This window comes from Urocitellus parryii, chromosome 4 (assembly GCF_045843805.1).
Source record: "Urocitellus parryii isolate mUroPar1 chromosome 4, mUroPar1.hap1, whole genome shotgun sequence".
NCBI classification, from domain to species: Eukaryota; Metazoa; Chordata; class Mammalia; order Rodentia; family Sciuridae; genus Urocitellus; species Urocitellus parryii.
This window is the reverse complement of record NC_135534.1, coordinates 76710849-76734853: the sequence shown is the minus strand read 5'-3', so window position 1 is coordinate 76734853 and position 24005 is coordinate 76710849. Positions and strand designations below refer to the sequence as shown.

Sequence of the window (24005 nt, the reverse complement as noted above, 5' to 3'; positions counted from 1 at the left end):
AAATTGTGTCTATAAAAGCCAACAATTATCTAGATGAATTTAGGCCATCTTGAGTCTAAAAAATGTGAAATGTTATATATCAAACTATGGCAACAGATGTACTTATACCATATAGGTAAATAGCTATTTTCATGTATGTACATATCATTTTTTGGAGGGAAGTGAAAACTATGAAAATTGATCTTAGTTTTCTTTAAGAAACTAATATAACTGAAAAGTGATTTTATTAATATATTTGTTAATCCTTAAATTTACTAAAGAAACCAAAATTATTTTAATCTATATTCTTAAAAATAGATTGATACTTTTATTTGATTTTATTGATATGTATTTAATAAACCAAACTCTGCATAAATCATTTTAATGTTTAGTAATTTCTAGGACTATGCTATAAATTTCCCTGGGCTCTTCTTGGATTGAGATCAAACTATTATTAATCCAATAATACAGTTTTTAAATATGATGGGCTATATCCTTTTCTATTTGTTACAAACTCAAAATAATATGTATATAAAATTTAATTTTCATTACAAAGGAAATCATGAAGATAAATAAACTTCTATTATAAAGAAATGTTTAAAAAAAGCTGAATCATAGTTAAGAGTAAATATTTCTAAATTTTGTTATCTAATACCAGCTACATCCAAAAAATAATAGAAAAATCAATACGAATTAAATCATTAAATGACACAATTTATATACCTCAAAAGTAGTAAATACAGTTCAGTTGTAGAAGTATTACCAAATTATATGGTTTTATTGTATGTATGTATGACTGTGTAATGACAAATCCCATCATTATGTACAACTATAATGCACCAATAACAAATGTGGAAAGAGAAAAAATATATCTATAAGAAAAAAAAGGTGACTACAAATGTACTTACTTAAAAAGGGACTGGAGTGAGGTAAAGCAGGAATAAACCAAAGCTCCCAACCCAGATAAAATCATTTCACTGTACTTAAAAAATGTTTTACTTAAAATATGAAGATAGAAATCTTTAAAGAGTAAAGCCACTAAATTCATTTCTATTGTAGAAATAAATACTTATAAATTAAATGATTTAGAATTTAGATTTAGTTATTAAGATGGTACTAAAAATGTATGTTAAAGGCCTCAATCATTATGACAAAGTTTTTAACAAAAAATGGACGACATAGGGATTTTTCTTAAGGTCTGGCTATATTTATTTTATATAAAATTAAACAAATTATTTAATATACGTTTAAACCTATACTAAAAATTATATCATTAAATGCTTAAGCAGTCCCTGATTTAACAAATTAATTACTTATGTCGTATAGTTCAATATTCAAACTTCCTCCAAAATTTTTCTCATATACTGCTTTCATTTGGATTTAACAATGACAAATAATGGTAACTATTTATGAAAATTTGGAAATATGATCAGTAGTCTATTATAGACTTGTGATTCCCTACGTATTTGCAGGAATAGCTTGTTTGCCAAAGCTTATAAAAATAAAAATAATAATGATAATAATAATAGTAATAATAAGCCATTACAAATACTGCCTCCTTGGCTGATTATGTACAATTACTTTCAAGCCCTGTACAGCTATGTCCTTCAGTTCCAATATTGTGGTTTTTTGCCTATCTTCTTTACAATAGACTTACCATGTTTACAAAAGCAGCTTAAAGTAATACTATAGCTCATTCTTTCAACATACACAATTCAATGAGTTAAAGATGCTCCAAATTACTACCAAAGGAAAAGGGCTTCACTTGCCTAGTAAGTATAAACTATAACTCATTGACATGTAGAAGAATCTATTCAAAAGCAATCTTAGCAGTGTGGACTAAGTCTAATATACTGACCGGCAGAATGATAATCCTTACTTTGTTTCCATAGGTTCCCAAGCCATATTCTAAGTACATTTTGCCTTTACTTAAACCAAAACTTACAAAAGAATATAGAAGGTCTGCATTTTCTAAAATAATTAAAACTGAAAAAACATATTCAAATTGAATTTTGGTCAAATTAGAACAAGACCTAATATTTCACAGTAAATAGTAAGCAAAGGGTTTAACTGGGATTTTAACTTGAAAATAACAAAACTACATTTGTGAAGTTTATTCAAGCTGTTAACTGCAAATGCTGCATTTGTTGATGATACAATTTGTCCACAAATATGAATTTTAAAGGGATCTGTGAAAATGATGTATCTTTTACAAGATCTGCAATTTCACTTGGCAGTGACTATAATGAATCTGCACTGAACTTTCAAATGTCTGCAACATGAAACATCATCTAGAGACTAACAAAGACACTGAAATGACAATGGTAAACTGAGAAAGATGTTCAAGTAAAAATTAGTGAATATTTGTGATAGAATAATTTTGGCTATTCTATACATACTACAACCTAGACAAGAAACATAATAATAAAAGAGACAGAAATAAAATCAAATTAAATATTATAACCCCTTATTCAACTAGCAACCCGAACTTTGTTTAGAATTATTTTTAGTTATTCAACTATATTATCATCATAAATCTGCATAATAAGTTTATATATTTATTTCTTGTTTTATCAAATCATGCTAGCTATAACCTACCTTGGCCCCCAATCCTTCTAATTTTTGTTATTTATATCATTTTTCATTCTCTTGTGTTGTTTTTCTTGCTTTAATAACTTGAACATATTTCATCTCCAATTTCTTTGTCAACTGTGGTCATTTATTGACTCCCTTGTATGTCAAAGGAAATTATTTTACCTAAACTTTCTTTCATCTCTTCTCCTCTTCTATGTCTCAGTTTTTATCAGAAATAGTTGTTTTTATATTGTCATGTTTTGTATTTATAGACTGTTCTCTAACTATAATTAAGTATGCTGAATTTTGTTTATTGATCAATGCAAAAATTAAATGTTTAAAATTTACAGTGCTAAATATATAAAGTTTAGAATCAAAAACTGTAACAGAATTCATGTAATTATATATCAAATGTAAAAATAAGAACTTAAAATGGTATTCCTCTACAGAATATCTTCCAAATGTCAAGATAAATTCTCCACCATTTGTTCAAAATCATGCCATGTTGTTTCATATTTAAATTGTTACTATATACAAAGCTTTTTGTTTTTCATGAAGTTACTAGTTGTTCTGCTCTTGTTGTTAAAAGAAACTTGTTTTTATAACATCACTAAATTTTCCAATTCTTTAATCACATATTTTCAAATAACATAGACATTCTTCTAGGAGCCTCTAAATTCCTATTTAAACTTGGACAAATTCCTTTCAAGATCTGCTCGACAGCTGGTATTTTGAAATTTCATTTCATTGAATTCTTAGATTATTTCCATGGTTTCTAGAGTACATTATTTTTCTCTTTTTTGATTCCTTTACCTTTTGCTGGAGTGAATTCTCAAGTGATTTTTATTCCAAGTGAGAGACTAGATGAGAGGTAAACTTTTATTCATCTCTGAAAATGTTATTTTTCCACCTTGCCTTAATTTGGATTTCGTTGGGTTATATATAGAATTCTGGGTTCCAAAAACTATAAAGACATTTCCCCATTATATTCTGGTTTTCAGGACTGCCCATGCCAATTTTATTATCTATATTGTGGGTCACCTGCCTTCTCTGAAAGCTTCTAGAAACTTTTCTGTAAACTTGTAGTTCTAAAATTCTACCTGAACAAGATTGAATCTTTTTTCAGTCATCTTGCTCAACACTTAATGGGTTCTTTCCATGTGAAAACTAATATCTTTTTCCAGATCAAGAAAATTGTTTTCTATTATCTATTTAATATTCCCTTCCTTATTTTCTCTTAAAAACTGATTCAGAGTAGATTATCACATCTGTTAATTTACATTTCAGGGTTTTGCATCTGTGGCTTTTGTTCCAATTTCTGGACAATAACCTCTGCTTTATCTTTCTTTTGTCTTCCTGGCTTTTTAATCAATCTTTTTTTTTTTCTCTCTCTCTCTAAGAACAACTTTTATTTCTGTAAGTGCCTCTTTTCCAAAGCATCCTATTACTGTTTTATAATTACTATATCTTCTCAATTTTATCTGAGGAATCTTTTTTATTTTCAAGTTTGCTCCTATTCTTGAATTTTCTGTTTTCTCCAAGACCAAATGTTTATTCAGCATTAGCCTTCTATTTTATGCTATTCTCTCTCTCTCTCTCTCTCTCTCTCTCTCTCACACACACACACACACACACACACACACACACACACAGAATAGAAATGTCCACTGCAATTGTGGGGCTGTTAGCGTTCTCTGGAATAATTGGACAACTATGAGTTATAAATATGAACTAGGAATACTGACTGGCAGACTTCACTTTAATTGAATGAGCAGAAAGCAGATAAGCAAGCCAGAGATGGCACACCTACTAAATGCTTAAAACTCTTCAATAAATTTCCTTACCCTGCATCATATAACTCCTCCCTTTCAATTCCTAGGGGGAATGACTCCGCACTTCCAGCTAAATCCCATTAATTAACGACTCCTGCTCTTTATTGAGCTCCTAGATTCAGATCTCTCTTCAGAGTTCTATTGAGAAGAATGTTCCAATCTCTCCTATAGAATTTAACTGTGACTACTAAACTATGTCTTCTCCTTTCCTGGATTTTTACTTATTAGATTCCAACTTCTAGATATTCATTAAAATACCTAGTCTTTTCCAACATTTTTATAGACTTATTCCTTTTTCAACATATTTACTATAATTTCTTTAGAATTTGAAGGTGGGGTGGGAAAGAATAGTAAAATACTGTGACTAGTCCACCATCTTAAATATTCTTGAATTTTTTCTTTTTAATATAGAACTTCTTGCCAGATGACATGTCTGTATTACAACCTATATTTTAGATGAAGTCTTATCTAATTGCACATATAATCCATGTCTTTCATCATTCTATCATTCTTTGATACTAAATGGTAGTTCACGTTTTTCATGTTTGTTTTATTGCACATAGCAGAAAACCTCAATCACATGCTCAAGATAATTTCTGAACAAATTTTAAGATTTCTTATAATATCCATAGCCTAAGAAAAAGAATCTGCCAAGGCACTAAAAATATTTTATTACCAATTTCCAAATCCTATAGACATGAAAAAACTGTTAACTCCTCAATCCTGAATGTTTCTCCTCAGAAAATAATTAAAATGATGTCTAAATGTTAAAGTGTTTAGTTACATCTATACAATGTTTTTAACTCCCTGGAGCAAAGACTACTAAATATAATTTGCTATACAATATCAGCAATGACCATATAACCATTTTTAACTCAAAATTACTAAAATCATACAAAAACAGAATACCAGCAGTTCTTTATCTAACCAATACTTTATGTACCTATGGGGGCAGAAAGACAAAAGAGTTGGAAAGTTAAAATAGATACTTTTAAGATACCTAAATTTAGTTGAATTTTCAATCCAGATGCTATCAAACCAGATTTATGTACCAAGATTTATTTCTAAACTAAGGAAGCTTTATGTCTTCATAGTATGTAAGTTTTCTCAAGATACACCTTTCCTGAAAACAGATAAATTTTTTCCATGCTGTGAAGACTATACAGACATGATCATAATCATAGTCACAAGGACAAAACAATAAAAGCAAACAATGATTGAGATCCTCCTATGTGATAGTAAATCTTATATATTATTTAATTTCCAAATTCTTACTCTATGAAGTAGGTACTAGTATTATACCTTTCTCATAGCCAAGAAAAAGGACACTTAAAAGTAAATAGTTTGAGCCAGGCATAGTGGTACATGCATGTAATCCCAATGGCTCAGGAGGCTGAGGCTGAAGGATTGCAAGTTCAAGGCCAGCCTCAGTAACTTAGCAAGAATCTAAGCAATTTAGCAAGACCCATTCTCAAATTCTTAATATTTTTTTTAAAAAAAGGAGGCTGAGGATATGGTTCGGTGGTTAAGCACCCCTGGGTTTAATCCTCCATAGCAAAAAAGAAAAGAAAAAAATAAATAAATGGTTTGACCAAGACCATCATACAAGTTAAGATTTTCCATTAGAACAAATCAACTATTAAAGTTATACCAAAAATATATAAGTACCCAGGCTAGAAAACAGGGCTAACGAGTTGAATTAAATGAACCCTAACTAGTATATAAACTGATAACAGAATTTAGGTCTCCAGATTCCATAAGAATTTACCTTCCAACCATTTATGTGTTTCTTATTTGACCTGTACCGGGTTACTGCTACACTTTCAGGTATAGAAAGTCGATTTAATATTAGCTAGTATAATAAACTATTCTGTCACAAGGACTTTTGCTTTTAATTAAAAAAAAAAGGTTAAATCTTTAAATGTCTTTATTAAACTATTATTTCCATTAATCATCTAATATCAAAAATAACTACAGAAGTAAAATAATACATACCAGATCTGAAAGATTCAGGCCCCTGTTGTGATAGTACATTTTTGTATAAACATTTTTTCTTTCCTTTTCACTCTTTTTTTTCACTTATTTTTTAAATACATAGTTGCACACAAATACATAATTAAGTTTCAAGCACAGTAATTTCTGTCTGCCTCCTACAACTTTTAAGCAAAAATGGAAATTACAAAGTGAATTTCATCAAATGGCATTTATAAACTGGACCAGGACTTTTCATCTTCTACTTTGTTAATCACTATTGCAGGTGTAAAAGGTACACCTTACAAAACTATTCTAAATGAGCTATTATTCTTCTACACACTAAAACCATTTATACCTCTTAAATTTCTTCATTGTACAGCTCACTTTTTCAACCCAATTACAGTATAACTGGTGCCCAAATATAAAAAATTCCAAAATCTACACATTATAGATTCCATCCAAACAACTCCCCAGACAGTAAGCCATTCCTGATAAATGGTATAATTAATTGTTAGTTTAAACTCATGTTATCTTCATGAAAAGGTCTGCTAAGAGGTACCACTAAATGGTACAAGATAGTACTGGGAGTGGAGGGGAATAAAAGACCTATTATCACACACCATTCAGTCAGTCAGTCATATCATTTAACAAATGATGAAAAATTAAATCAGGCTAGGAATCAGCCCTAGACACTTTCCTCCAAAATTTTTAAAATATAATACATTGATTAAAAATTAAGGTTCTTAAACACTTAAGTAAATATTTTTACTACTTGCCTCTAAATTTTTCTGAATGGTAACTTTAGTATTGAAATAATTTTACATACAAGTTATAAAGATATTTTACCTTACATTTAAGCAATTAAGTATGTCTCATCCTAGCAATAAGCATAATAACTATTACACACACAAAAATCATTATTTCCTTCTGTTTTTTAAAAGTTATATTAAATCATAGCTATGGATATCAAAGAAGAAAGAACAGATCTCATAAAACCTCTTTGAAATACAGTAACAAGAGTTACAAAATATAGCAAATATAAAAGATATTTTAGGACTTAAATAGCTTGTTAAATGAGTATAAGTTAAATAAGCTATTATTACTTTGGTTTTAAACATACAAATCTCTTAAATAATTTAATTCCTAGAAGTATAAGTAATGCTTAACTTCTAGATCTGACATGAAATGATTTAACATGGAGGTATACTGCTATTGCCTGAAGCTGTCAGAGTGGTGCTAATTTTTTACAATTCAGATCCTCAGACTCAACCTTAATTAAAAGACCATAAATGAAATAATAAAATTCTATGTAGCAACTGTTGTCATATTTGAAGTTTGTTTCTTGATATCATCCAATTAAAAAGTCTTAAGTTCTAAAAGGTTATTATTCAGTATTTAAATAGAATATAGTGGCCTAGAAAAAAGACTAAACCCAGCATCAAAGCCTGAGTTTCCAATACTACCTTATATATTATCAGTATGTTTTCAGAGAAGTTATATATGTTCCAATGTCAGTTTTCTTCATCTATACATGTGATAATAAGAATCCATAGGAAGTCATTCTGTTATTCACTCCAATAATAGGAAAATAACCTGTTTGCCAGTCATGCCTATTTAACAGGATGGTTTTGACATGGGAAAAGTATAGGGAAAACATGTTACAAAGTAATAAATAAACATGAGCTGTACTACCATGCAGGCATTATTTGATGCATACCAAGCATTCACGTTATTACTGCAGGAAATTACAAACAAAATTCAAAACTCTTAAGAATTTAAAGAAGAAAACAAAAATACAGAAAAACATATGGTAAATATTTAAAAACTTAAAATTTTTCTCTTTAAACCTATGAGCCAAAAAAAAATATACCAAGAAAATAGTGCATGGATTAATTAGAGAGAGCTAAATAAACTAAACATTTCTTCAGCCTTCCTTGCTAAAGAGTCTTACTTCTCAGTGTTGGTCTATACATTTTTTTCTAAGCCCACATTTAGGGAACTATATGTTTAAGTTTATTAACAATGGCTTATTTAGTCTAGATTTAGTAAAAGAATGAAGAAGTAGAAATGTGAATGAACACCTATGTTCAAGTAACAGGTATCTAAGGCAGGTTCAAATCCTAGAACTTACTTTCATATCAGCTTCCAAGAAGCCATTTTGGAAAGCCAATCACATGTTATGAATACGATGGTAGCAATGCTAATGACCCAAATATTATTTCCCCTTTGGTACAATATCTATAATTTTAAAAGGTATGTCATTTTTATTTATATTTAATTATTAATTTTATATTATGAACATATTACTTTAAAAGCAGACAAAAATACAATTTTGTATTAAAACATTTCTTTAAATTATTCACCTTTTCTTTCTTAGTGAAATGATTCATTATCACAGTACAGAATAAATTTTATATATTTATATATATATATATATATAAAACAGATGAGGAAATTTAGATTTGTGACTATAGTCACAAAGTTCATAAATGCTATGGAAAGACCCAAATTTAAATTGATCTGACTCCACAGCCCATGTTCTTAACTACTTCATTCTACTGTGTTTTTGTAATCTGAGCTGAAACTACCTGAACCGTTATGGTATACCATCTAGAACAATAACACAAAGGACCCTCTTCTGCATGAGGAACTTTTACCCTGCCACTGAGCAAGACTTCTACAGTGGGTTTCTGCCACCCAAGTCATAAATGATTTCTCCAGAAATATTAAGACCAGATTCACTCAGCTAGAAATCTGGAGTTAGATGGTCTTTCTACAAAGCCACAAACCTACTATATGAAATGGAAAGCTAGGGTGGTCATTTTCCACACAAAATCTAGAGTGAACTGTAAAAAATGAATAAATAAAAAGTCAACCAGTATAGAAAGAAGGACTCAAAGGAAGTAACTCTATATTTCACTCCAGTAATGAAAAAAAAATAACTTATCAGTCAATAAAATTTGTTCATAAATGGTTTGCTTCTCTATCTCATTAACAAAGAGAATTTTAAATCCATTTGACATGAAGTATAGTAGCAGTGGACATAGAAAAGAATTGGTATTTAATATTTATTTCAAAATTGAATTAGCAAAATTTGACTGTATTTTAACTTACTGATAGAGCATAGAAAACTTTAGGATGTTTGAGGAGTTTTTGATGCTATAAAAATGATTTTTTTATTTTTTATTTTTTAGTTGTAGATGAACACAAAGCCTTTATTTTGTCCATTTACTTTTATGCAGCATTTTTAACCCAGTGCCTCACATGTGCTAGGCAAGTGCTCTACCACTGAACCACAAACCCAGCCCTATAAAAATGACTTTTAACATTTTTTTGAAGTAAAACTGACACAATAAACACCACACATTTAGGAGTACATCTGATAAGTTTTTACCCCTGTATATAACTATAAACAGATCATCACACTCAAGATAATAATTAACACATCCATTACCTACATTTCCTTGTGCCACTTACCAATATGTAAAAAGACCTCTGCTTCCCTTCAACCCTGAGGGTATCAGTAGAGACTACTTAGAAAACAGGATTCCCATTCTTACCCAGGATTAATGAGGTACCACATCACCTGAGTCTATTTTGTGCTTTTATAACAGAATACCCCATACTGGTAATTTATAATGAACAAAAAATTATTGACTCACAATTCTGGCAACTGGGAAGTCCAATATCAAGTTACTGTCATTGGGCAAAGACATTCTTGCTGCATTATACATGGCAGAAGGCATCACATAGCAGAAGAGCAAAGAGAGAGAGAACAAGAAGAAGTAAACCCATTCCCATGATAAATAACCCATTCGTTAGTTCACTCCTAACGTGGACCCTCAAGATCTAAACCTCTTCCACCTCTTCATACCATTATAGTAGTATTTAAATTTCAACATGAGTTTTAGAGGGGACAAACATTCAAATATAGCATGCTAAGTGCTTAATAAGCTTTTAAAATTCATTTTGAATTTTTCCTTTCTTGCTATTATACTGCTTTGCTTTGCCCTCTTATTTATATCCTTTTATAAAATTCTGCCTCTTCACATTTTTTTTATTTATGTTTTCTTAATTTAACAATTTTCCTTAACATTTGTCTTTTTCAATTTTTTAATGTATTTCAATGTTATCGTCTTGTGACAAATAGAAAACAAAAGCATATAAAGTCTTAATAATACATGTCCCTCCCAATTATACCCATTTATTCTTGGTATGAGTGACCCTATAATAGTCTGTCAAGCAATTTATAACAGAGTTTAAACTAATTTCAAAGTTGAATCTTCAGCCACAATATTCCTATGTTGAATAATCAAATTATTCAAACAGAAGCACAGATCAAAGAAGCAGAAGACAACACCTCTCCCAAAGTAACAACAGAATGACCTACTAAAATAACGTTTCCTCACATTCCAAGACATTATATCTTTCTACAGAAAATATACCACCTAAAACATCTTTCTTCTTAGCCTTTATTCATGCACACTCAGAGAAACTCACAAAACAGATAAAAAGAGATTTTGTTATACTGAGGAATTAGAACAATCTATCACTCGGAAAATCAAGTAAAATGCAATGGAACAAATATACCAAAATTAGATTGTGATGAAGGTCACAAAATCCTGTGAAAAAATGCCAAAAAACAATGGAATGTAAGCATTTAAATGGTAAATTTTGCAGTCTATGAATTATATCTCAAAACTGTTAGAAAGCATATATACAAGGGAAAGATATTTTGGCACACTATGCAGTCTTCAGAGGCAATGCATTGAAGTATATAAAACACCCATAGGTCTTGAAAACAGGTGTAAAGTTCAAAGTAAACAAAATAATGTAGATACAGCTTTAAAGCACAGTATTAAATTGTCCAATAAAGGAAAATAAGAAGAAATGTTACATGAACCAATGAAAATAGTTTTACCCCATACTCAATACTTCATATTTGGAAATAATAAATGAAACAAATAGTTGTCACCTTATATAGTAATTGGTTATTTGAGATATATCTGAACACAATTTAACAAGACAAAGGAAATCTAAATTTTGACTTTGGAAAGACAAAATGTAACTTCATAATTTATTTTAAAATATTAACTTATCTTAATCCTTTCAATAAAGCCCCTTACAATAAGTCCTGTAAGAAATCTCTTTTATAATTTCTCTTATATAAACCTATTTTAAATAACTATTAACACATATGATGGATTTCTATCCTAATGCATCTAAATTTTAAAAGAAAAAAAGTTGTGACTTCCATCACAGAAACTGCCTCAAATGAGGAAAACAAATGCAACTGAGTGTTACCAGTAGCATTCAAAGAAATGATGGTTATCCAATGGTTCTTAATATTGACCATTTTCATGCTCACAAGCTTACCAGTAATGTTCAGGAAAAAGGTAATGATCATGAATTAAAGAAGAGAGGTGAAGGGAAAATTCTTTAACTACAATAGTAGGCGACACTGGATCACATATGAAGATACTACCCAAGAAAAATCTGGGGAAATAGCTTTCCAAATTAAAAAAAAAAACAAAAGCAAGTACTAAAATTGTAAGAATTAACAGGTTTTAAATGTTTAAAGAAAGAAAGACAAAATGATGAATGAGAAGAAAGATTAGATGTAGACGAAGAGAGAGAGGTGAGGCGTTCATCAAGAGTCTCGTGAAGCACACTAAGGCAAATGAATTTTAAAAGGATTGCAGTAGAAAAGTAAAGTTTTTCTGTTTTAAGTTGAGGATCAACATGCTCTAATTTGTATCTCTAATAACTCTAATGTACATAGAAGAAAGACTACATGAAGAGTGGCAAGGTGTAAACTAGTTGGCCTATTAAGATAGCTAAGATGAGATGTTAAGGCTTAAACTGTGATTAGAACCATGGAGACGGTTAGACATAGTAAAATTCAGATTGTATTTTAGAAGTAAAATAAAATTTCTTCATGGCTTAAACTAAGAGTATAAAGAGAAGAAAAGAATTAAAAATGCCTAAGTTTCCAGCCTAAGAAACTGGATGAATGACTGATGCCATTTGCTGCATGGGAAAGCTTAGGGAAGTAATTTGAAAAAGTGTTTATACTTCTTTTCTTTTTAAGTTTAATACTACTATTTTATTTCTTTTGCATTCATCTGTCAAATTTTCCAACTCATTTACAATCTGTCTTGTATTTCTTTCCTATCCCCATGTGCCCAGCACAGCGCTGATATATATAATACCTGTTAAATTTCATTAAATTGAAGTGTCCTTATAAAAAAAACACATGAATCAACATTTTCAATCCTTATGTTTGAAAAATCAAATACAGATGTTTTAATCAAAGACACTGCATGTTTAACATTAACAAATAAATGCTATAGAGAAGCCTACTAGATGTATGTTTACAATTTTAAAATGCATACATTGTTAAATGTTTGGTGGCATAAATGAAATTATGAAGAAGTTTTCAAATGGATTTATACAGAAGGATTTTTATTTGTCTTAAATTATTTTTCTTATAAGTAAATTAAACATAAAAGAATTATACTTGACATCCTATTTTAAATAACTGTTAACAGCATATGAGAAATGAGAAACCCCAGTTATTGTCACAACCAACATAATAAAGAAAAATCACATAAATGCAAATTTAGCTTATGTGTTCTCTTAAATTATACCACGGCAAAGCTGAATTCTAGCAGCTGGTGTTCATGTGGGTAATTGGTTGTGGCATATGAACCCCAGGAAAACTTTTTCATTATTTTACTACTATTATCTTGGCAGAAGCCAGAGAAAATATTTCTTTATTTTGTACATTTTCTATATCCCCTATATCCCTTTTACTTATTTTAACCTTTAACTACTAATTCACTATTGATTTTAAAAGTCTAGGAAATAATGCTATTTTAAAAATTGTACAGTCTTCCTCTAAAACATGCTAAACAACATATAACAAGGAACAATATTTTTAGACAGGTATTAAATCCATTGATATATGTCTTATTTTTTAAATGGTTGTTTATCATTAAATTATAAAGACTAGTAATCTAATAACTTCAACTTATTAGGACTTACTGGAAAATACCATGTGTAATGAAAGTAACTATAAGGGAAGACCTTTTTACAATGAAAGTATCAATAAAGTTGTCCCCTTCTTGAGAGTATACAGTTCTTTACATGTTCCCAACAGTGCCAAACCCAAACCACAATTAGCAAAATTTAGATTCCCAATTATATAGTACAAGCACTTTCACAATGTTGACTTGTATCAAAATGTCACATTACCTTATTGATATGTATAGGTTTTACTTTTATGTGCCAGTTAAAATAAATTTAATTTTCAAAAAATCTAAAAAACAGATATGAGGTTTATTTACTCTCCTTAGTTTATAAATTTCTCCCCCAGGAAAGTATGAGGTCTTGGTCTACTAATCATCTATTCATTTAAAATCCAGACGTTTATCTACCTTGTTCCCTCAATTAAATTAAGTATAAGAACAAAATAACCACTTATTTCATGTTCCAATACCAAGCAAATTGCTTTCTTAAAAAAAAAAAAAAAAAAAGTCCACTGATGAAAATAAAGACAAAGATAAAAAAGATGATACAGAACTAGTTCTATATATTTTTCTATCAGAATTCATTCAAAGACATGACAGTATCTTTAAATCTTTAATCAAAATAATTAAGGAATGGGTAAGTACCATAGCCAAAACTAAAAAAATTACATTATAATTTACCAAGCAATTATTATTTCATTGTCTCCCAACAACTTGAGTGCCATTATATAGTATAGAAGTATGTATAAAACCAACCTAATATAATGAAGATATAACCAAGAATTTAAAAAGGAGTAAATCTTCCCAAAATAATTTAATCCTTACAAAAAAAAATTGTATGACACAGTAACAAAAGAAGTATATTATAAAACAATATGCCCTGAATTTAAAATATGGGCCTTCAACATGTACTTAGTGTGTGCACTTTGTTTATGTATTTAAAACACATTGAAGAAGAAGCAAAATAAAAAATAAACACAAAAATATCAGTAATTATTAAAGAGTAAAATTACAGATAAATTTTAATCTTTTCTTTATGCTTTTCTGTATTTTTCAAATCAGAAACATATAGCAAAATACAATACATATTTTGTTTAAATAAACCTAACATTTACAAATTTGAAGTTAAAAGTTAATAATTTCATCTTAGTCTATCTTGTAACAATATAAACAAGTTATATCAGAAAATTATTTCTATAGATTAAATTCATTTTTCTATGAAAATGTCAAAATCCTTCATCTATTTTGTTCCAACTCTCCTCTTAGTATGATAATAATAAATGTTCATAAATTAATGGTTGTATTTAGATAAACTGAACATGAAGCTTATTCGGTTTGCATTCGCTTCCATAATATAACATGATCATTTGCAAATTCACTTTCCTTAGACAAAGTCAAAATCTACATGTAAATACTTTGACTTCATTAAATTTTTTAAATACAAACCTTTTATAACTGCCTAACAAAAGATAAAAGACCAAGTCAACTTCTGCATTTTCCCAGAATCTTTTTAAAACTGCAACTTACTAATCCATTCACAAAAATTACAAACTTAAAAATAAAAAAAGACAAATATACCCCCGTTCAAAAAAAAAAAGGTTTTCAAATAAGAAAGAACTAGAGATTCAATGGTTTATTCTAGACTAGGAATACTACCAAAGTGGTATAGCCTTTACTCTAGAATATAATTTGATAGTTTCTTTAAAAATAAAACGCATAACCACCATCTAATCCAGCAATTGGCCTGCGAGCATTTTTCCAGGCAAAAGTTCATACCCACACAAAAACTTGTGCATGAATGTTTACAGTAGCTTTATTCACAATAACCCAAAACTGGATATAAGCCAAATATCCTCCAATGAATATATTCATAGCAAGCAATACTGCGTTCAGCAATAAAAAGGAATGAACAAGTGATACATACAACTTGAATGAATACCCAGAGAATTATGCTGAGTGAAATTAGCTAATTCCAAATGGTTATACACTATATGACTCCATTTATATAACTTTAAGATAACAAAATTACAGACAGATTAGTGGCTGTCAAGGGGTTAAGAAGACAGAAGAGGAATGCATGTATGGCTATAAAAAGGGCAGCATAAGGGATACTTGGGGTGAAAGAAACATTCTTTATCTTATCTGTATCAGTTAAACACCAGGGCTTTGATATTATAGGTATTTCAAAATGTCACTACTAGAGGAAGCTGGGTAAAGAGGATATGAATTCCCTGTATTATTTTTACAACTACATACGAACCTACAATTATTTCAAAATACAAGGTTTCATTTTTTTTTAAATAAGTACTATAAAAGCCCTCTATCCAACAAAAATGATCAAAGTCAACGACCTCTTCTCCTGGAATTTGTAAATTATACAAGGCAATATACATAAGTTTTAGAAGTTTATTTTAAAATTACAGTGCATAAATATACACATTATTTGGGGTATTAAAGGATACAATATGTGCTATTACAGAAAGCATGTGAGTGGCTAAAAAAACAAAACCTCAAATTCATCCTAATACCCAGGCATATAAAGGCATATTACATTTTAAAGCTTTTTTTTAAGTATAAGAAAGAAAAGCCAGGTGTTGGGGTGCCTCCTATAAACCCAGCTTCTTGGGAGACTGAGGTAGGAGGATCACAAGTTCAAGGCCAGCCTTCATAACTTAGTGAGGCCTTGTCTCAAAATAATAAAATAAAATAAAAAGGGCTGGGGCTGGGGTTGTGGTTCAGGTATAGAGCAGTCGCCTAGCACATGCGAGGCCCTGGGTTCGATCCTCAGCACCACATAAAAATAATAAATAAAAATAAAGGTACTGTGTACAACTATAACTAAAAAATAAATATCTAAATAAATAAATAAAAAGGGCTGAAGTACTGGGGAAAGAACTCAGTGATACAGCTTCCCTGGGTTCAACCTCTAGTATCATAAAAAAAAATAAAAAATCTATAAAAATTCAAGGTTAGAAGACAGACAATAAGGGCTGGGGCTATGGCTCAATGGTAGAGTGCTTGATTAGCATGCGTGAGGCACAGAATTCAATCCCCAGCACCATATAAACAAACTAAATAAACAAAATAAAGGTGTTGTGTCCATCTACAACTAAAAAATTAAAAAAAGAAGATGGACAATAAAATAATAACAATAACAACAAAAAAATCAAATGTTAAAAATACTTTAGGGGAAAAATATTAATCATGTGTTATGGGTAAAGAGTATGTGTGACATGGAAGGTGACTATTATTTTATGTGGGATAGACAAGGAAAACTACAAAACAGTGGCATTTCAGCAGAGTCTCATTGAAATGATAAAGCAGGCCATGCTGAGGCTAAGAGTTCAAAATATTGAGAACAAAAACCAAGTTCTTCAAGAAGCATGCTTGTCATGCTCTCTGAACACCAGAGTGAGCAGTGGTGTTAAAGTAGAAAATGAGGAAGCAGAAAGTAAGAGAGAAGGCCAGAGTCATAGACTTCTAATTTTACAGGCTCCTTCCAAGTCTTGAGAAAAGCATTAAATAATCTGTTCAAATATCCACACACTGACAACATTTGCAAAACCAAGATATTTTAACCACAAATGATTAACAGCACTATCACATTACTTTCTGATTTCTCTATCAGATTTCTTCTTGAAGTGAATAGTCACAGGCATTTTGGAATCCAGTTTACTAGTATTTCAAGTGAATAATTTAGTATATCAATATATATTTATTAATTTGCTTTCCACCTGCTTCTAGGTTTAGAAAATTGATTTCTGGTAGTACATGAAGAGTGATTTCTAGCAATAATCCACCATTCACTGTGCCAATTTACCCTGTCATGACATTAAAGTGAAAGATCAGAGGACACACTAACATACAGACATGCCAACCTCTGGAAATATGTAGATAATGACAAAGAAATAGATTTGAAATGCCCAGAACCAGAAAATAGATTGCCAAAAGCTTTTTCAATCATCAAACATGTAAAGTAGTAACATCTTATCAAGGCCTACTTAAAATGGAAGCTTCTTCCTATTAAGAAAATGAAATAAATATTATTACTATTAATATTATTATTAATATACCAATACTTTATGGGTTTTTTACTAATGGAAATTGAACTACAGGCAATTTTTTAGAATTCCCATGTTTTAGAACTACTACCTAAAACAGAATTGAAGTCTGTGTATTAAGTCACATGATTTAACTATTTCAAATATGAATAATTTAGAAAACATATTTCATAAATAATATAAGAGGAAAGACTGAATTATATTTTTTTCCTCTCTACAGAAAATGATATCATAAAGTCATCTTATAAAGAAACAAGCAGGTTACAACCAATAAATAATGGAAAAAAGTATTATAGAGATAGACGATTATTTTATAAAATATTTCTGGACTTGTTATGTCTGATGTGTATCACCTTTATAAAATTAAAGCTACATAATTCAAATTAAATGTTTAACAGATAGGATAAACAAGGCCCTTGGTTCAATCCCTAACATGTATACACAACTTAGTTAACTTGAAGACAGGCCTGAAGAGATAGCCAGAATTAAGCAGAGATGAGAAAGTGGGAAAATGTTAACAGCAATAATAAAATCATGAAAAGGAAAATGCAGTTTGACATACATCTACAAGGAATTCCTGTTAAAATAACTCAATATAGAGAGCAGGAAGAAGCAAGATCAAAGAGAGAATGGATATGAATTTAATTCCAGATCTATTAGTCCTCAGACTGAAGAAGCAAACTAGGTCCTGATCAAACTAAATGAAAATTCTACATCCTAATGAATACAACTTGCCAAGATAAATTCTTCGAAAAGAAATCACAAAAACAATTGAGAGAAAAGACAAAATACCTATAAAGTAAAACCAGACAGAGAACAGATTTCAAAAAGTATCTATGGAGAACAAAAATAAAGCATTATTATATTTAAATTACTGTCAACTTAGAATTGTAAAGCCAGAAAGACTATTATTAAATCAACAAAATATTAATCAAATCTCTACAACAAGCCAGACTATGATTAGGTACTTGTAGTACAATGGGAGATAAAATATAAAAAGTTCCTGACTTCATATAATTTACATTCTTGCTAGATTTCTTTCATGAAGAATAAGACAAAAAAGAAACACTTTGCTCTCCTGGTGTCTAGAAATGCCCATCTCACTTCAATTAAGAGCTTAGAATATTAGTTTTCTACAGTATATATTTTAAAATAACTTACTTATAATGTACCCTTTACTTTCCTAATCTATGGTACATAAAACCTCTGAAACTGTATAGAAATTTAAGTGTTTGTCTGTATATGAGCAGTTCTCTATGAAGAATGTCCATCCTGTCATCAAAGTCTTAAAGAGATCTATGACTCAAAAAGATTAGAACCACTTTTCTCTGACCCAGCTCCTCTGAGGTGCTACAGTACCTTACCAGTCATCTTTTAGTTCTTTTTATCCATTATTATTTCTACTATAACTTCTCCATCAATGAAATGACTATCTCATGGGCCAGCATCTAGCATAGTAACTACTAACACATGGGTACTGAACAAAAATTATTTTACCACTGAAATGAATTGCTAAATATATCTCTGAAATATACTCCCTTATTATAGAATTTTAAAAACTATCCTTAGGTAAATAAATTATCCCTGCTTAATTGAATTTTTTAATGTTGCCTATCAATTCTATTAAGCAACTTTAAAAGATATTAATGTGAATATGTTCTCAAAATATGAACTTAATGGTAGAATTGAACGATTATATATATATATATATTTATATACACACACATATACATACATATATTACATATATATGTATGTATATCAGAATATCAGACTAGATAATATTAAACAAAGAATATCAGACTAGATAATATTAACTTCATTTCTGTCAACTTAGAAATTTAGAAGCCTAACCAATTATATTATTAAATGTACTCAGTCTTTGGAGAAGTACCATGGTGTTTTAATGTTTAAATAGGTATATCAAAAAAATTCATCCTTAAACATTTTTCCTATAAGAAATGGCAGCAGAGGCAGAATATGAAATTCAACATACAGGGAGAGAACTAGATATACAGTAATGTGAAAATGTAAGCTCAGAGAAAAAAAGTCATGAAGGGCACAGGACAATGAATCACTTTCCTACTAAAATAAGAGAAAGTCAGTCCTATAGGATAAAAACAAAGCAGATAGTACCAAGGTTCTTTTAAACATTTAAGTTTGTCCTTTAAAATAGAGATGGAAAAAAAATATTCTCAAATTGAATTAGTTTTCCTTTTTTTAAGAAAATGTAATTTTTAAAAAATTAAAAAGCATATGGAAAAGTCAGTTAAAAAAAAAGAGAGCATTACTTACCAAGTTGGCCATATAAATTGTGAGCAGCCCTCTCCTGAAAATAATTTTAAAAAGAGAGTAAGATTAAACTTCAATTTGATTCAATGGTCATTTTATCATTTTTTTAATAAATCTATCAAAATAATTTTCAGGAGTTGAAAAACATACTGGTATCTTAGAAAAATGGGTGCATAGTGCCAAACTAAGTTTTTACTGTCTTAATAGTTGGATCTAAATAGTTCTAAATCATTCTACTTAAAGGTTAGAGTATGTTTATAAAAAGAATTTCTTTTTTTTTTCCATACAGGATTTCAATGCATTGTCCAGATTGTACAGCCTGATCTCCAACTCCCCCTTTTTTGACCTGCCAAACAATGAGACTACAGGTGTAGGTCACCATACCCAGCTTATGCTACAGAATTCTAAACAAATTCATCCTGCCAAAAAGTCAAATCCATAAAAATTCTGAATAAATGCAAATTTATCCTCCAAAACTCAAGAATTCTATTTGTTTTATACATGATCATTTATAACATTCGATGTTGTTACACATTACATGAAATCACCTTGGTTTTAATTTCATTGTGAAGTGAAAAATCAGGAATTTAGAAGGTTTATCAAGCTAAAGCTTCCTAAGGATAAATGAAAGCTATAAACACTCCCTTTACATAAAAGCTGTATATTCATCAAGCTTATTTAATGAAAATTCAGACAGAAACTCAAGCTCTATTTTCTGCTTTTAAACAGTTTATTTAATTTATACAGTGTATAAGAAATGAATGAAATACATCTTATTCACTAGAACGTCTTTAACATACTTTAAGAGTTCAAATAATAAACTTCAAAAATTTCAAAAACTTATTTGGGTTTGAATGTTGAACACTTTCAGTACTCAAAGAATAAAATACTTTTAAGCTAGGAGCGGTGGTGTATGCCTCTAATTCCAGTGGCTAGGGAGGCTGAGGCAGGAGGATCTCAAGTTCAAAGCCAGCCTCAGCAACTTAGCAAGGCCCCCCAGCTGTTTAGAGAGACCCTGTCTCTTAACAAAATACAAAAAAAGGGATGGGGATGTGGCTCAGTGGTTACATGCCCCTGGATTCAATACCTGGTATTAAAAAACTTTATATATGAAACCAATACCAATATCTAATTGTTCTTATTTAAATATTCCAGGTCTGCATATTAATATTGTCAATGAAATCTTCTTGTTATCAAATACATATATAATATTGATTGTTCATTATGTAAAATGGCTTACTAGATTTTTAATATTCCCAAAGACACATGGAGGCAATGTGATTTAGCTGGACAGTGATAAAGTGAGGTTAGGAAATCAGGGGCTCTAGTTAAATTTATTTCTCTGGCACTGTGTCATCTCGAGTTAAAATGAAGGAATAGGACTTTACTGACATTTCTTAAACATGATTTTTAAAATAATTTACATGTAATCATCAAAATATAAAATATAATATTAAACTTACTTTAGTTGAAAAGTAAGAATGTACAGGTATCACTGTGCCAAACATGCTAGGGAATCTCCCTCCTCCATTGGTCTTAATGTACCTTAGAAAAACACCAGAATCCTATTGCCACTCCAAATAAGGACTTAAAATTTTATCAGTGGTAAGATGATTTCTCAGGTCACTTTTGTGTCTTGTTTTCTATATGTGGATTAAAATTTTCTTGCTAATTCTGTTCAACTTTGCCAGTTCTTAAAAAATTATAAAGCAAAAATATTCCAATATATTTTTAATAAATTATAAAGAAAAATTAATATCCATAAGTTAAACACATATACAAAAAAAGTAAAATACTTCACAAGAGATACCTATTTTTATCAAAAGCCGATTATGAATGAAGAAATAAATATTCTTTAGTTATAAATTCCCAAATAAAAATGTTTCTGTTCTTTCAGTGTCATTAACTGATAATATATTTCATTATGAAGAAATACTAAGAATGCATATGATGCTATTTTTAAAAGCAACTGTTCTACTAACTTTATTCTATAATACTGAATAGTAATGCAGCTACAGTTTCATCACTAACTTCCATCAACCTGTATATAAAACTTTATCTTTAACCACAGGACAAAGATTGTAGTGCGTACCTTTCTATTTCCACAAACCAGCAATAGTAGCTGGCAATGCTAATTGTAGAATTACTAAACATATAACCATCAAAGTATTTCTAGGAAGTCAAGTCTTATAAATCATACAGACAAATATTTTAGACACATACCTGCACAGACTAGAAAGAGGGAAGACCAACTAATGATATTAATTCATTAGCAAGTAGAAATGTTTATCCTTATTCTATTGAATCAAAGAATCAAAGAAGTTAAGTGGTTTCCTTAAAAATGAATTAATAGCAAACACACAATGGAATTAGGAGTCAATTCATCTGCCTTCAGTTTCAGATTCTATCCCATGAATTGCTTCTCCAGCAGAAAATTTTTATAGTATCAACTTACTTCTTATGTCTGAAATTCACTGACTTATTTAAAATGCTTTCTTCATAGGTTTCTATGCTTTGAGGATGAATAAAGACTTGACATGCTCTTACCATTGTAAAAAAGCAGAGGATGTATTTTTATTACCTTGTGGCCTATTCTGATCTCAAGTTTCAATTTATCCTTCTCTAAATCACCCCCTTCCCAACCTTGTTCCAACCTGGCAGTTAATACCACAAGAATGACAGGTCAGTCTCTGTGAAAAGCATGATAGTTTGGATTATAGAGTTACATCCTTTTTGATAGAATTTCCTTGATACAATGTCTTCATCCCTTATGCCAATGTCAACTTTGTAGTTTTACAATATCAAACAGATTTATTTAATCATTTCTCTAATTATGTTAGGTATCACATGAACCTGAGAAACTAATCACCTAAATCTGAAGGAAACAGTGATGGGGAAGGAAAAGGTACCACTTAGAAAAGAGGGGACTAGGATCAAGAAGGACAATAAACTACTTGTTAAACTTCACAGGAGATTTGGATGTACATATACTCCCACTCTACTGAAAATCACTAGGTTTTTGAACATGACCAAATAAATACTATTTCTTTAAACCATGGATAAGTCTGTGCGTGCTCTCTCACTAGCTCGCTTGTGTGTGAGCTCGTGCTCGCTCTAGCGCTCGCTCTCTCTCTCTCTCTCTCTCTCTCTCTCTCTCTCTCTCTCTCTCTCTCTGAGGAAAGGAATGAACACCTTAAATTTTCATATAAAACTTTAGTTGAGTATTCATGTTCATATATAGAGGTATTATCTTTAAAAAAACTAGTCAGACTATAAGCATTCCTATAGGAAACATTAAATTTTGTATAACATTTTAATAGTTGAAAATATCCTTATATACTGCTTAAATTCTAAGCATTATCTTCTCACATCATTATCATTTCTAAATTTATGGCAATGCTTTTGAAACTTCAATGCAAAAAAAAAAACTTCAGTGCATTTATTCTTTAGCTAACCTCAAAATGTTGAATGACATGTAACACATTTCAAAACTGATGTCACTGGAGAGTATACTAGGAACAACATAACCCCTAAATTCTAAATATTTGTATATCCTATATATACATATAAAGTATAATATAAAAATACTTAATATTCTCTATATTAGGAGAAATTAGAGATTAAAACAAAGACAAAGTGAAAGGTCATAAAATTGTAATTATATAAAGAAATACTATTTAATCATCACAAAGATCCTTGAAGATATAATAGATTTTCATCTGTCAAAATGTTTTAGAAGATTATAAAAATACTTCATTAAGGAAAAGAAATAAACAAGACAAACTTCCACTCTGAAGCAATCATATATAGAACACAATCATATATAGTACATAACACAGAGTTGGCTTTTCAGAAGTCCTCAAGGTCTTGCCACTTAAACTTGAAGATAACCAAGAATTTATACACTAAATTCATGATTCTTTTATTCACACATTATATGCACTTTAATCATTTGGTCATATATGTTTAGGAGCTTCAAACCTACTATCGTGCAATTTAATAACTCAACCACTAAGTATGCTTGAAAGAAATATGCTATTTTGATATTTTAATACATGTCCAAGTTTCAGCATACTGCAGTTTTTAAATTATCTAAATGAATACTAAATATCAAAGCAAATTCCATAGTAATTCTATAAAACAAAATCCATCAGAACAACTTCTTTCTAAACCACAAACAAAGCACTTCCTAAAAAAAAGAAAGTGAGGACTAGTCTTAACAGCCCTCCTAGGGATAAACTCCATGTTACCAATGCTTCCTG

General features: G+C 29.9%; 1 protein-coding gene across 6 annotated transcripts in view; it reads right to left on the bottom strand.

The window, feature by feature from the left end:
* The window catches only part of Tmem135 (transmembrane protein 135), a 227149-nt gene that overhangs the window by 165131 nt on the left and 38013 nt on the right, over positions 1–24005 (bottom strand). For 4 of the 6 annotated variants that reach the window (XM_026401522.2, XM_026401523.2, XM_077797669.1 and 1 more), the window contains one exon: positions 19747–19780. In XM_026401522.2, the coding sequence (XP_026257307.1) occupies positions 19747–19780 (34 nt within the window). Of the gene's footprint in view, positions 1–10021; positions 10081–19746; positions 19781–24005 lie in introns of all 6 variants that reach the window. The other 2 variants (XM_077797667.1, XM_077797668.1) reach the window with 1 other exon arrangement.